Below are 12,101 nucleotides of genomic sequence, written 5' to 3'. Positions count from 1 at the left end.
ATATAATATTTTGAAAACAATTGAGTAATGCTATTTTTATTTTATACTTTGATAATAATTTCTGCAACAAGCGATGTGATGAAAAAAAAATCACTATTTTTTATTTTACGTAACGGAGAAGATAAAGTAAAAGACATTTTAGTAACAGTTTAACTGACAAATTTTGTACCCACTTAAACCCCTTTTTTAATTTTATGTTTTTATTCTTTCAAAATTATTATTTATAAATTTTTCTAATAATTATTTTATTATTTTATAACATTTATTAAATGAAATACTTATTCTTATTATCTTAATCATATAAAAATGTTGAATATTTTTTATTTAATAAGAATAATTTGTAAACATTAAAAGTAAAAAGATTTATTTATTTGCTGCCATAATCCAAAATATATATATCTTATGATACAAGAAAATGTTTTGTAAATATCCCAACGAATAATAGAAAAGAATAAAAGACAGAGAGAGATAATAAATATTTTGAGTGATATAATATGTATTCTTTTAGTAAAAATTAGTAATATGAAAAAATTTCAAAAATTGCTAATGAAAAATGTTGATAAAGTTTTCCCATGACAGCTTTGAATAGTTTTAGAATATTTTATTATTATTATAAAAATCGTTGGATGAAGTTTTATATTTTTAATTTTTTAAAGTTTAATTATTAAATTTTAAATAAAAAATTTAATTTTAATTCATATAGAAATTTACATAATTTATTTATTTATTATTTCATTCGTTTCATTTTAAAAAATCATTTAAATAATACACTTTCTTTTATCTTTTATGTTTTCAATATCTAAGCACAACCACCGACGGTTTTTCCATTTTCCTATGTAGTATATATATATATATATATTCAAGCTTCGTTGAGTTTCCAGAACTTGCTATTTGCCCACTTTCTTTTTTCTCTCTCTACTTCAATCTGTTTTCGAATAGCCCTTTATATCAGTCAAAGACGCTCTTTTCTCCTTCCTCAACAAACCTTCAAATTCATAGATACAGACCCTAAAGCTAGAAACTTGAAAAAAACCCGAATCCAAATACCCTTTTTGGTATCGGATTCAAAGGTTTCAGCTTTGTATTGATCTCATAGTGGGGTGTCTCGGTCTCAGAGAAAAAAGAAAAGAAATGTTGCAGTTGTTCTTCACAGTGGCTTTCTCTGCGGTTCCATTGACCCTTTATGTTCCACCTCTTAGAAGCTTAAATCTATTTGTGGAAACGATGGAATATATGATAAGAGAATCAAGAATATACAGCAACAGAGTTTACCCTCGCCTACGTGTTGCTTGGTCCAGGATCTTGGATGTTATGCTTTGCAACAACGACAACACAAGGTAGATTAAAATTTCAAGAATTGATCATGATGATGGCTTTGAAGCTTTCAACCACATCTTATTGTCCATAAGTTTTCACTCTTTTTCCTTTCTAGATTTTTAAATTTATTTTTAATATATTTGACTTCAATTTCCCAACCTTCAATAAAAGCATGTACGGTGCTATGAGTTTGTTTTTGTTTAGAGCAGTTTTGTTGTTGCCACGGGATTATTGTGCAGTTGAATTGTTGTAATTTTGGGACTATTTTGACATTTTGAGGTGAATCCTCTTCAATAGGCTCCCAACGTTACTTTGGAAAGAATAATGGAATTTTCTGTGTTCATCGGATTGTTGTTGAGACATTAATTTTTTTTCCTACGTATGGATGAAATCTGTTTCTTTAATTATTTTCTATTACTTGTCCTTAATTCACCTCAATTCATGATTTGGACCACAAAGATAGTGCCACTTGGAGGTTCACACATCACAAACCGATGAAGAATGTCAGATATATGCTTTTTTAATTTTTTTAATTTTTTTTTTTGCGGTTAGAACAAGACAAATCTCTTATAATTATTATTGTGCTCTCCAAGAATCCTTTGCTTTCATTCTCATTGTTGAGTTTCTATCAAGAATGAATTAGACTTCCCTTTCGATTCCATGGAGCATGTCGTGTTGGTTTAGGGTTTATCTCTTGAAAATATATATGAAAAAACAAAAAGGGTCTGAGGAGTGATTTTTAACTTTTTTTAAGTGATTTTGGATTAGTGTGGCCATTCTTTTGTCTCGTGTTCTTCGTACTTGGTAACACCAAAACTTTGGCTTAAAGGAATATTTAAATTTTCCCATTGAATATTTCAGTTTCTCAAAAAATTATTTCCTGAATTTATAAATTTTCAATTCAAAAATATTTTGCTTTTTCATAAAATCTTTTCATTGTCTCAACTTTCAAGAAAAGCACGTAAATATCTGAAAAAGTAGATTAAGACCATTTTAAAAACTTGTGTAAAATTAATTTAATTTTATAAAATATAATTGAGATATATGTTAAAAGTTATTTTCATTATAAAATTTTCTTAAAACTTATGTTATTTAAAGGTCTAAGAATTTAGGAGTTGTTTTGTTCCATGAAATATATAAATTTTTTATTTTTAACTAAAAATTATTATCCTATTTTTATGCTAATTTTTTAAAAGGATTTAGAAAACATATTGAAAATATTTTTCTATTATTATTATTATTATTTATTGTATAAATATTTTAAAACAGAAAATAAATAAAAATAATATATCAATTTTATAACTTAAAATATAAATATAAAAAAAAATTCTAAACGGCTAACTTTTTGAAGTAAAAATCAAAGCAGAGGCTGGCATTATCTTTGTATATAAGATAAAAAATATTTTCCTTGGATCTTGGGAATTGCGGCTTCAGAACGTGGATTTCGGTTTTACAAGGAATGCACAAAACGACAAATAAATCCACAGATTGGCACTAACATGATTTTATAGTACTTGTATAACATTATCTTAATTTTATACTAATTTACATGTGCTATCATTGGGTGCTCAAACTTAAAAAAACTGGACATGACAGCAAAGCTTGGATTTTTTTAGCTTTTTTATTTTATTTTTATCTTTTCTGACACAGATTAAGCTAAGACAAAGGCAAAGCGGTTATTCACAAAATCTCTGATTGCAGGTATTGGACATGGTTCAGGAATATTAAAGGACAAAAAAAATCTTATCAACTAGTTAAAGAATAAAAAATGTTTTTAGTGCACATTCTTTTGTAATTTAGTAAAAGTTATCAGAAAATGTTGATATTGTGTTCCAATTTGCATATTCAACAATCCTACTTCACCTAAAGCCAGATGTTATGGTCTGCTTGAGTGTAAGCTAAATCTGACCAATGAAAAATAATAGGTCCTAGAATTATGTGTTTTCTATAGCCAAGTATAAGGGAAGTATGGGAAATAGAAAAGAAGAGAATGCTATTTCACGTACTATATATATGATACAATCTAACCACCTTCTAAACCTCATTCAAAATGCTATATGAGACACAATTATCTTGTATTGTATTGATAGTATCAACGTCATTTTTATGAGTACAAGTGCAGCTACATACAATTAGCCATAATTTGGAAGCTTTTGAAGAAGTAGAACATGGTGAAGCTAGCTGCATTTGTTTTAACCAGAAGGCTTTCTTATTTGATGATTTACAGCTCATAAACTCCATCATTCCAAATAGCATTTTCAGATTCCAAAGTAGCTCTATCCTCAATGGATTTGAAAATAATAGTCTTAACATACTTCTCACATATTGATCCTTGACATGAGAGTGGGATCGAGAATATTTGAATAAATCCATTTAACATCAAGTTCTTTCTCAAAAAGAAAATGTTTAAGTCAAAAACTTATTGATTAATTTTAACGGATAAAACCAAGTTTCTATGTTCTGTCCAACTACTGCAGCTAAGGTTCATGTGAATAATCACTATATATGTTGTCAACAGTTCTTAAAATAGTTGCCAATGCCATTATCATTTGCTATCCAGCACAATAATTCAGCACTGCAACAAAACCCTTGAAAATGGTACCGGTTTCTCCCCATGTGATGCAAAGTGTTTTCGGTTGCTTTTACAATGCTTTATGCATATCAATGCTGATAAATTGCACATGCATTTACAATATTATGTATGAAGTCAAACAGTGTGTAATACTTGCATTAGAGTTATTTTTCTTGTGCTGTTCAACTACAGAAAACTAAAGGCTGTTTCTTCTAAAAATACTGTAATCGTTATTTCGTATTGTGCATAAATGTCTTATGATTTCAATAAACCGCTTCTCAGTGGTTGTCCCAGCATTTTTTTTATTGTCATCCTTCTGTGAGGATGCTCTATGGAACATTAGTGTAAATATTGGACTTGGATGCAATATAAGCATTGCTTTCATCTTCATTGGTAGAGGGTGGAGCGGTAGCAGATGAATCAATATATCATAAACACATTGAATTGAAATGTTCCACATAAGAGAGTGGCTAAAATCTAGTCTTCCCAATATAATTTTATTGTGTGATGCAGGATCAAGATAGGGAGAATTTAGAAGGGTGGGAGGAAGATGATTAGTTTGAGGCAATAGTAAGAGAAAATGAAGTGCATGAGGACATGCCATGACGATTTTCCAAATAATAGTCATTTCTAATGGCTGCATACACCAAAGAAAATTTAGAGGTGTCAGAAGTTCAAGTATTATTGAGATCAGATTACATTGAACAATACATAAAGAGGCACACAGATTAAATAAAAAAGAGACATGCATCCATGAATAATGTGATGTTTTTGAAAAAAATTTTAAAAAGATCTGCATGATAGAGTAACCCCATTATATATATATATATATATAATCTAATAGGGTTACTCTATCATGCAGATCTTTTTAAAAAAATTTAATTCCTCTTAAATGAAAACTGTAAAATAAAAGATTAATAATCTATCAACTGTTGGTTTGAAGTGAATTAAATTGTATAAGATGCTTTCATTTAAAACAAAAATGGCTTATTCTCACTTTTTTATTTTACAACTCACCTTATTTTAGAGAAATCACAGTCGTTTTACGTTACATATAATTTTCAAAACTATTCGTGCTAAGTGTCAGCCCAATTCAAGGAACCTGCTAGTATATTTATTTTATGCTTCAGTTTTAGAACTATGATTACCAAAAACATTTTGTTTAAATTATAAATCTTAAACTATCATAACAAGGATGATAATACAACGCATAACTTAGGTTCTGTAATTTTGATATTTTTAGCATTATTTTTTATAAAAATTTTATATCAATAATTCATGCCATATAAGTTGATATTGAAGGGCAACATTAATTACCTAAAATATCTTAAAATACTGCACCTAATTTTTTCCATTATAAATTAACCTATTGCTGTGAGAATTGATTTCAGGAGCCTAAGCATGTTTTTCAATCCCTCAGAATCTGTTACAAACTAGGAGTTGATACTTTGAAAATCAGTTTTCATAGTTTTTCTTTTCTGAGGTGAAAACAGAAGATATTCGAAATATATATTTAATTCAGCTTATTCAAATGAAATAGTCACTAAATTTTGTCAATTTCTTAAAAGAACTTCTGAAAAACAAGTGACAATTTCTCTTAAAAGTACGGAAATAGTAGGAATATATCAAGATCTTTAAGCAATATTTGTGTTAGAATGTTGATGCCATAAGCCTGCAATATGTTTCTCAAATTAAGATCTCCATATCCCTTGACCCTTAGTATTCCACATGAATTTCATTTTTTAAAATCCATCAAGCATGCTTATGAGTTTTCTCATTCCCAAACTCCAACAAATCCTTAGTTAATGGCTGGGAAGCAGATTTCTCAATCCCAAATACCATAAAGAACGGGACACTATATAGCATCAATACACAGAAAATCACACATTAACCACAAGAAGATGCAACTCCATTAGGTTGTTTCTAGTAAACAAAACACGTATTGTGTGGCAAGTGCCACAGTTCTTCATATTACACCTACCTACGTGTAAGAAATTGAAACTTAAGAGAGAGAGAGAGAGAGAGATGGACGAGGAGCAAAAATTGGTAGAGCAAGAAAGTTCCTTTATGCCATCCTGACGCTAATGCGATGATTCCTCACCAAAAACCTCAATGTTGCAAACAGGACATTTCTGAAAAATATAAGGTAAATGAGATAAGATAGAGAATTGGGGGGTGATAAATTGTATAAACAAAGGATTCAAGCGAAATTCAGAAGAAAGCATTTACTTACCTTGTTAATGCCAAGCCACTTGGTAATGCACTCACCATGATAGACATGGCTGCAAGGCAATTTTATTTGCTGATCACCTCTTCTATATGTCATCTGACAGATTACGCACCTGTTTTGAATGCAATTTGATTGTCAGTATATACTGAAAATGGGAAGGTGAGAACTGAGAACAGACTCAAACCCATGCATGTGTTGCTGGAAAACTTATCATGAATCTTGAAAGAAGTTATAAGTATCCAAGATAAGCAAAAGAAGAAACAAATTTAAACCTCCATGATCAACCTAGTCCTACATATACAACCAGAGTATCTGAATCATATTCTCTGGGCAAGGGATGAAAATACCAAATTTTATTAGTAATTAGGACTATCAATACTCTGTATACCCTCAACCACAGTGCAAAATGAAATAATTTATCATTCTATTTCCAAAGGCATTGCAGATGGAGAGGAAATTAAATAAGACATGCAAACGGACAAGTAGAAATGATTTTATTCCCTATTCAATGGTTATTGAATAGGGTAATGGAAATATGCTAAATTACAAATTGATAAATCTATAATTTATAAATAATACAAGCATGAAGCATGTAATTTTCCCATCACCAATCCTATCTTTTTCAATAGATTCATTTTTTGAGCTTAAACACTATAATTTTCATTCCTCTTCCACATTCACCTCATCTTCCTAATCAATGTACTATCCCCTTTGGCCTTCATTCAACTTCATATTTTCATCTGTTTCAGAAAAGAGAGAGGACCAGGATATTACCTTTTCCCAAAATTTTTTCTTTTGAATAAGCTACCAAATTTGTACTTTGAGGTTGGAAGCATATCAATGAGTTCTTGGGAAAGACCTCGGCTTTGAGTCCCAACTGCTTCCCCCAGGTCCAGAAGTTCCTGTCACTTATAAAATATTATTGGCTATTGATCTTCAAGATTTCTAATTATACTTTTATTCAACAACATACCAATGAAATTGAAAGGTCAATAAACTACAATTAAAATTAGCACCAAGTTCAAAGACGTCTAACTTTAACCATAAAAAAATCAGCAACATTTTCAAATTAACTCTCCTGTAACACAAGCATTCTAAATCTTGAAGGCTTTAGCTTAATAGTTATTCATATCAAATTTGATATAATATAAAGCACCATTTCTGTCTGATGCATTTGACATTCTTTGAAACAATAATCCTATAAAACTATTCATGGGCTTCCACCTAACAGCTTAATCTTTTCAGAAAGTTGGTTTTTGACATGGTATCAGGGCTCCTACGACCAAGTAGTCAGGCATTCTATCCTTGCTACCCCTATTCTTCAAAAAGAAAAGTTGAATTCCAGCACAAGGTAAAGTGGGTTTGTTTATTTTCCAAACTTCAAAGTCTAAAGGGATTGTATGATGTGTATTAATGAGTCTTCACAAAAACAACTTAAAACTTTAGATAGAATTGTCTCTTGCAGAAATAATACTGACATCTACAACTAAAGAATGCAAAACACTCCAATATCTATAAAATTTTGAATCTAGAAAAATGTTAACTTTTGGTAGCTACCCTCTGAGCAATTAATCCTTCAATTTATAAAAAATTTGAATGACTAGCATCTGAGGTTTAGTAAAATATACCTAATATAATGATGAATGATCTAAAAAAAAATTAAAAAAAGTTTTAAAAATAACTAAGAACTTGTGCGTGCATACATTAGTATTTACAAATAAAACATTAAGTGCATCACACCTCATAAGTCATATTATCAGGGTCAATGTTGTCTTGCCATATGACCTGCACCAATGCAATACCAACGATTAGAGACTTGAGGATATATTTTTATGCTGCTTCTGATTATCAATGTACAGGTTGAAAACTGTTTACAGAAGTTAAGGATTACTTATTCAAATTAAGCAATTGAAATGCAGAGCTTATAAGAAAGAAAAGTTATATGAGGTAGCACATGAATTCAATTTAAAGTAGTCAAATATCATCTTCGTGAATTATTTTGACACCTAAAAGAACAAACAACAATGAAAGAGCAACAATAACCCAGCTTTCTGAACAAAAGAAAAATGGAGTATGGTAGAAGCCACAACTCATGTTTCACTAAATTTTATTCATTACCAGTCAGAGATTCCCAAATGTGAACAGTTAGTTACAGTGGAGTACCAAAAATTAGTTAGACAGTTAGTTAGAGAGGTTGGAAAGCCAGGGTTTGGCTTAAATAGGAGAGGTAGAAGGAAGTGGCATGGAGATTTGTTAGCATTGAAAAAGCAGAGCAGTGGCTCAGTTCTAAGGAAAAAACCTTTGGAGGAGATTTCTCTCCTTTTCTGATTGATAATTAATCAACAATGAAGATTAGTTCTTTTTAATCTCTGTTACAATTTTTCATTTTGGGAATGGTTTGTGTGAAACATGATGAAGAAATTATCAGTTCTATAATGAAAACTGTTTTCTGGAGCAAACCTAGTGAAAAAAGTACACATAAATAACTTTTATAAGAAAAATACATAAAAAAACTCTGTCGTCAAAACTAAAAATACTATTTGGAGCTAAGTATCCTCAATGAATAACTATACCTAGACAAGGAAGGTGAGATAGGGGGCACAGGAAAAACCTCCACAGGATATGGTAATATATAGTAAATGATGCCTAACTTCAAAACTCCTTTTTGTTTCCTGGCAATTATGCATAAAAATCTAAGTTGTCTGTAATAACCATTTTGCCTGTTTTGTAGATGACATGAGGGAAACATATTAGCAAAAGGCGAGCCACTGCATTACAAAGATATAATTCTGATGTTCCAAGTTATTGAAATTATGCCATACGACCTAGCCTAAAAGGTAAGACATAATTCAATATATAATCCTCTATTTAGTGTAAATTGAATGTCATGGTTCAATTTGAGTGCCATAATTCAGGATTTAACTTTCATGGTTAAAATGCAAATCCCCTTGTTTTACTATAACCATTGTGCACATAGCAATTAAGCTTTCAACACATGACGACTAATCCTTGTGATCAATTCCCAAAATTAAAACCACGGGCTATTTACAACAAATTGAAAGTTTAGGGCTAACTATTTGTCAAAGTTAAAACTAGAGGGGTTATTACTCACTTATAGAAAGTTTAGGCAGACTATTTGCCAAAGTTAAAACTAGAGGGGTTATTAGTCACCTATTGTTTGTCACATATTGAAAGTTTAAGCAACTCTATTTGCCAAGGCGTCCAATTGTCCAAGTTAAATGAACTAATGTTCAATTGATTAACATTTACTAATAAAAGAGTTAAGGTATCCAAAAAAGTGTAGAGTGGATAGATTACGATTTGTGATGAAAGTATGCCATGTTCAGCCAACTATCATTGAAATAATGTCTCCCAATTTTCAAGCATAGGGGACCCAGTGTTCCTAACAGGGACAAATGACTGAATATCAAACCAAAAATCAATTAGTTAAGGTCTAAAATTTCGGCTAAGTTGATAAATAACAAAGCTTCCTACCTGGCTACTATTAGATTCCTGATGATTCGGACTGCCTGCAAAAGAAATTTAAAAGGATTAATATGCTATATCACAATTCTCACAGATTTACTGAATAATTAAAAAATAAAACAGTAGTTTTCATTCAACTCAAAAGGGAGGAACAAAATAAAAAGCTTCACTTCACTTAAAAGGTTTGCATGATTTGGACTGTCTGCAAAAGAAATCCAAAAAATAAAGATTATATAATTTTCATGTTTTCAGAATAGTTGAAATTTAAAACAGTAATTTTAATAATAATAATAACAAGCTTCATCCAACAAGAGACCCCTCCCCCTCAATCCAACTGTCCACAGACACTAATTTTCTGCCAGCATGACACTAAAAGGTGATTTATGTATATATAACAACTAAATTGCAGAAACCAATGATATGATCATAGGCTTCCGCTCACAGTGAAAGAAAATAACATTTGAACTAACATTCTTCAGGGATAGTTTGCATGCTCGTGACTCCATCTCTTCTAGGTGGAGAATTAGTTGTAGCTGGTTCCACAGTGGTCATTGTTGAAGGGTATTCCCACTCAAACTCAACCCTGTCAATCTCCATTCTTGGCAAATGACCATTTACCTCATAAGAACTATAATAGGATGTACTCCCAGGCCCAGACAATCCAAATTTATAGGGATTCATGTTCATTGACCAATAGACACTCTCCTGGACAGAAGATATGATTACATAGTTACAATGATGTTTAATTATAGAACTAAATCAAATCAACAGTAAATTGTGAATTAATAAAAGAAACAAATAAATAAATGAATAAACAAATGGGTTAAAAGGAGACATGTCTTTGACACATAGCTGCTTTCACACGCGGACATTACCCATCCAACGTTGCAATGCAACTCAAAGAAAAGTAATTATCATTGTCAAATTATTTTTAGTACTTGACCTTCCAATTCGCATTATTGCTTTTTTTTTCTTCTAAAAAATAGACCTTCCATGAACCTGTGTCAAACATTCCGAGTTCTATTGCCTAACTGTCAGGTAGCATTAGCAATGATAACAACAAAAGGATGGAATTTTGTTTATTTCCGCCCATATTTTGGGGGTAAAGATCAATTTAGGATTAAAAAAACTCAGTAAACACTGCAACTACACACATTCGCAATTCAAGGGTAGCATGAACCAACAACCATGTTACAGAAACCATTAATATCCATCAAGTTGAGAAACATTGAAGCAACATTATAAATAAAAATAAAAATGAAAAATACAAGTAGAAACAACGACCTGATTAGGCATTGAGCCAGCAAAGGCATAATTCACCGGCACCTGCGTGAAGCCTTGAAAGAAATCCACGAAGTTCTCATTAACGGCATAAGGAAAACCAGCATCTACGTAATGCACCCCCATTTGTCTACCATCATTCATCTTGCAGCTTGAAAAAGAAAAGCAAACACTACACACTACCCTTCAACAACAACTGCACAGAAAAGCCACATTACACGTCACCAAACACAGCCTTAAACAACAAATTCTAAAGAAGAACAAAAATAATATCTCAATCACACTCACATCTTTAGAAAAGCAAGGTTTAACCTTATTTATTTTATTTTTCTAAAAAATTTAACAAAAAATGATTTTGTAATTTTGATTTGTGCGGGTAAAAACCTGGTGGGGGTGAGATTGTGAGAAAATTAGGAGGGAAAGGAAGAATGCTGGATTGCAGTGTGGTGAGATTTTTTACCTTTTTCTTTTTTTCTAATTTTCTCGGGAACTAAACAGAAGAAGGAAAGTTCGAGAGTTGATTTACCTGTTCACATTCGGAATGGTTGGAAACTTGTGAGAGAGAGAGAGAGAGAGAGGGTTTCGATGCAATGTGGCAATTTTGTTCTCTCTCTTCTGTGCCCAATTTCTTTATGCCGGAAGGACTAAGGACTAGGGAGTTTTTACTTTTTCGTTCCACTCAATAAACATTTTTTTTTCTGTTTTATTAATATTAGTTCTTAGAATTATTTTTAAGTATATACTTTTACTCTAAGTATTTATTGTATTTTATACTTTTAATATAACAAACAATTGTTTCAATAAACTGTCATGTTTAAATATTTAAAATTAAATTAAAAACCGATACAACGATTTTTATTGGTTTATATATCAATAGTTCTTATAGTTAAAATTGTGGCATTAATGCTAGAATTAAGGATGATGATTAATTAAAGTCTTCTCTAATTTTTTGATCATTCTGGATTGAGATTTTTTTTTTCTTTTATTAGAGAGACTTTATTTTTTATTTATTTTCATCTTAATTTGTTCTATTCTTTTTTTAATATACCAAAAAATAACTAAATTAAAAAAGTAAATAAATATTTAAAGAAAATATATGATATGAAATTGTAATTTTCTTGAGAGATAAATTTGATGGTAAAGTTGCACAAAATTCAGGTAGAAAAGGCTTATAAAATTGAACAGAAAAACTAGAAACCCATTGACAATTAATAT

The 12,101-nt window shown here is 30.5% G+C and overlaps 2 protein-coding genes across 3 annotated transcripts; one reads left to right on the top strand and one right to left on the bottom strand.

Moving 5' to 3' along the window:
* The first annotated feature begins 906 nt into the window (after positions 1-906).
* Positions 907-1,489, top strand: LOC113874389. The gene has a single exon (XM_027512614.1). It carries the CDS (start codon positions 1,132-1,134, stop codon positions 1,339-1,341), a length of 210 nt encoding a protein of 69 aa, XP_027368415.1. The 5' UTR covers positions 907-1,131; the 3' UTR covers positions 1,342-1,489.
* Positions 1,490-5,609: 4,120 nt separating this feature from the next.
* Positions 5,610-11,562, bottom strand: LOC113874376 (E3 ubiquitin-protein ligase BIG BROTHER-like). 2 transcript variants are annotated; one of them, XM_027512602.1, is made up of 9 exons: positions 11,413-11,562; positions 10,890-11,082; positions 10,076-10,310; positions 9,781-9,807; positions 9,615-9,649; positions 7,860-7,904; positions 6,894-7,021; positions 6,123-6,231; positions 5,610-6,021 (listed from the first exon to the last, which is right to left on the bottom strand). In XM_027512602.1, the coding sequence occupies exons 2-9, from the start codon at positions 11,028-11,030 to the stop codon at positions 5,971-5,973; spliced, it is 771 nt and encodes a 256-aa protein (XP_027368403.1). In that variant the 5' UTR covers positions 11,031-11,082; positions 11,413-11,562; the 3' UTR covers positions 5,610-5,970. The 2 variants fall into 2 exon arrangements, with proteins under 2 accessions (XP_027368403.1, XP_027368409.1); XM_027512608.1 differs by lacking the exon at positions 9,781-9,807.
* Positions 11,563-12,101: the final 539 nt, after the last annotated feature.

This window comes from Abrus precatorius, unplaced genomic scaffold (genome assembly GCF_003935025.1).
Source record: "Abrus precatorius isolate BTA unplaced genomic scaffold, Abrus_2018 Scaffold10, whole genome shotgun sequence".
Lineage (NCBI taxonomy): Eukaryota > Viridiplantae > Streptophyta > Magnoliopsida > Fabales > Fabaceae > Abrus > Abrus precatorius.
This window is presented reverse-complemented; position numbering and strand designations above follow the sequence as displayed.

Excerpts from the sequence above, each read along its gene's own strand:
- LOC113874389 (XM_027512614.1), top strand. The coding sequence starts at position 1,132 with ATGTTGCAGTTGTTCTTCACAGTGGCTTTCTCTGCGGTTCCATTGACC.
- LOC113874376 (XM_027512602.1), bottom strand. The coding sequence starts at position 11,030 with ATGAATGATGGTAGACAAATGGGGGTGCATTACGTAGATGCTGGTTTT. Across the intron at positions 9,808-10,075 it reads GCAAACTATCCCTGAAGAAT|ACAGTCCAAATCATGCAAAC; the intron begins GTTAGTTCAAAT and ends TTTCTTTTGCAG. Across the intron at positions 7,905-9,614 it reads AGGAATCTAATAGTAGCCAG|GTCATATGGCAAGACAACAT; the intron begins GTAGGAAGCTTT and ends GCATTGGTGCAG.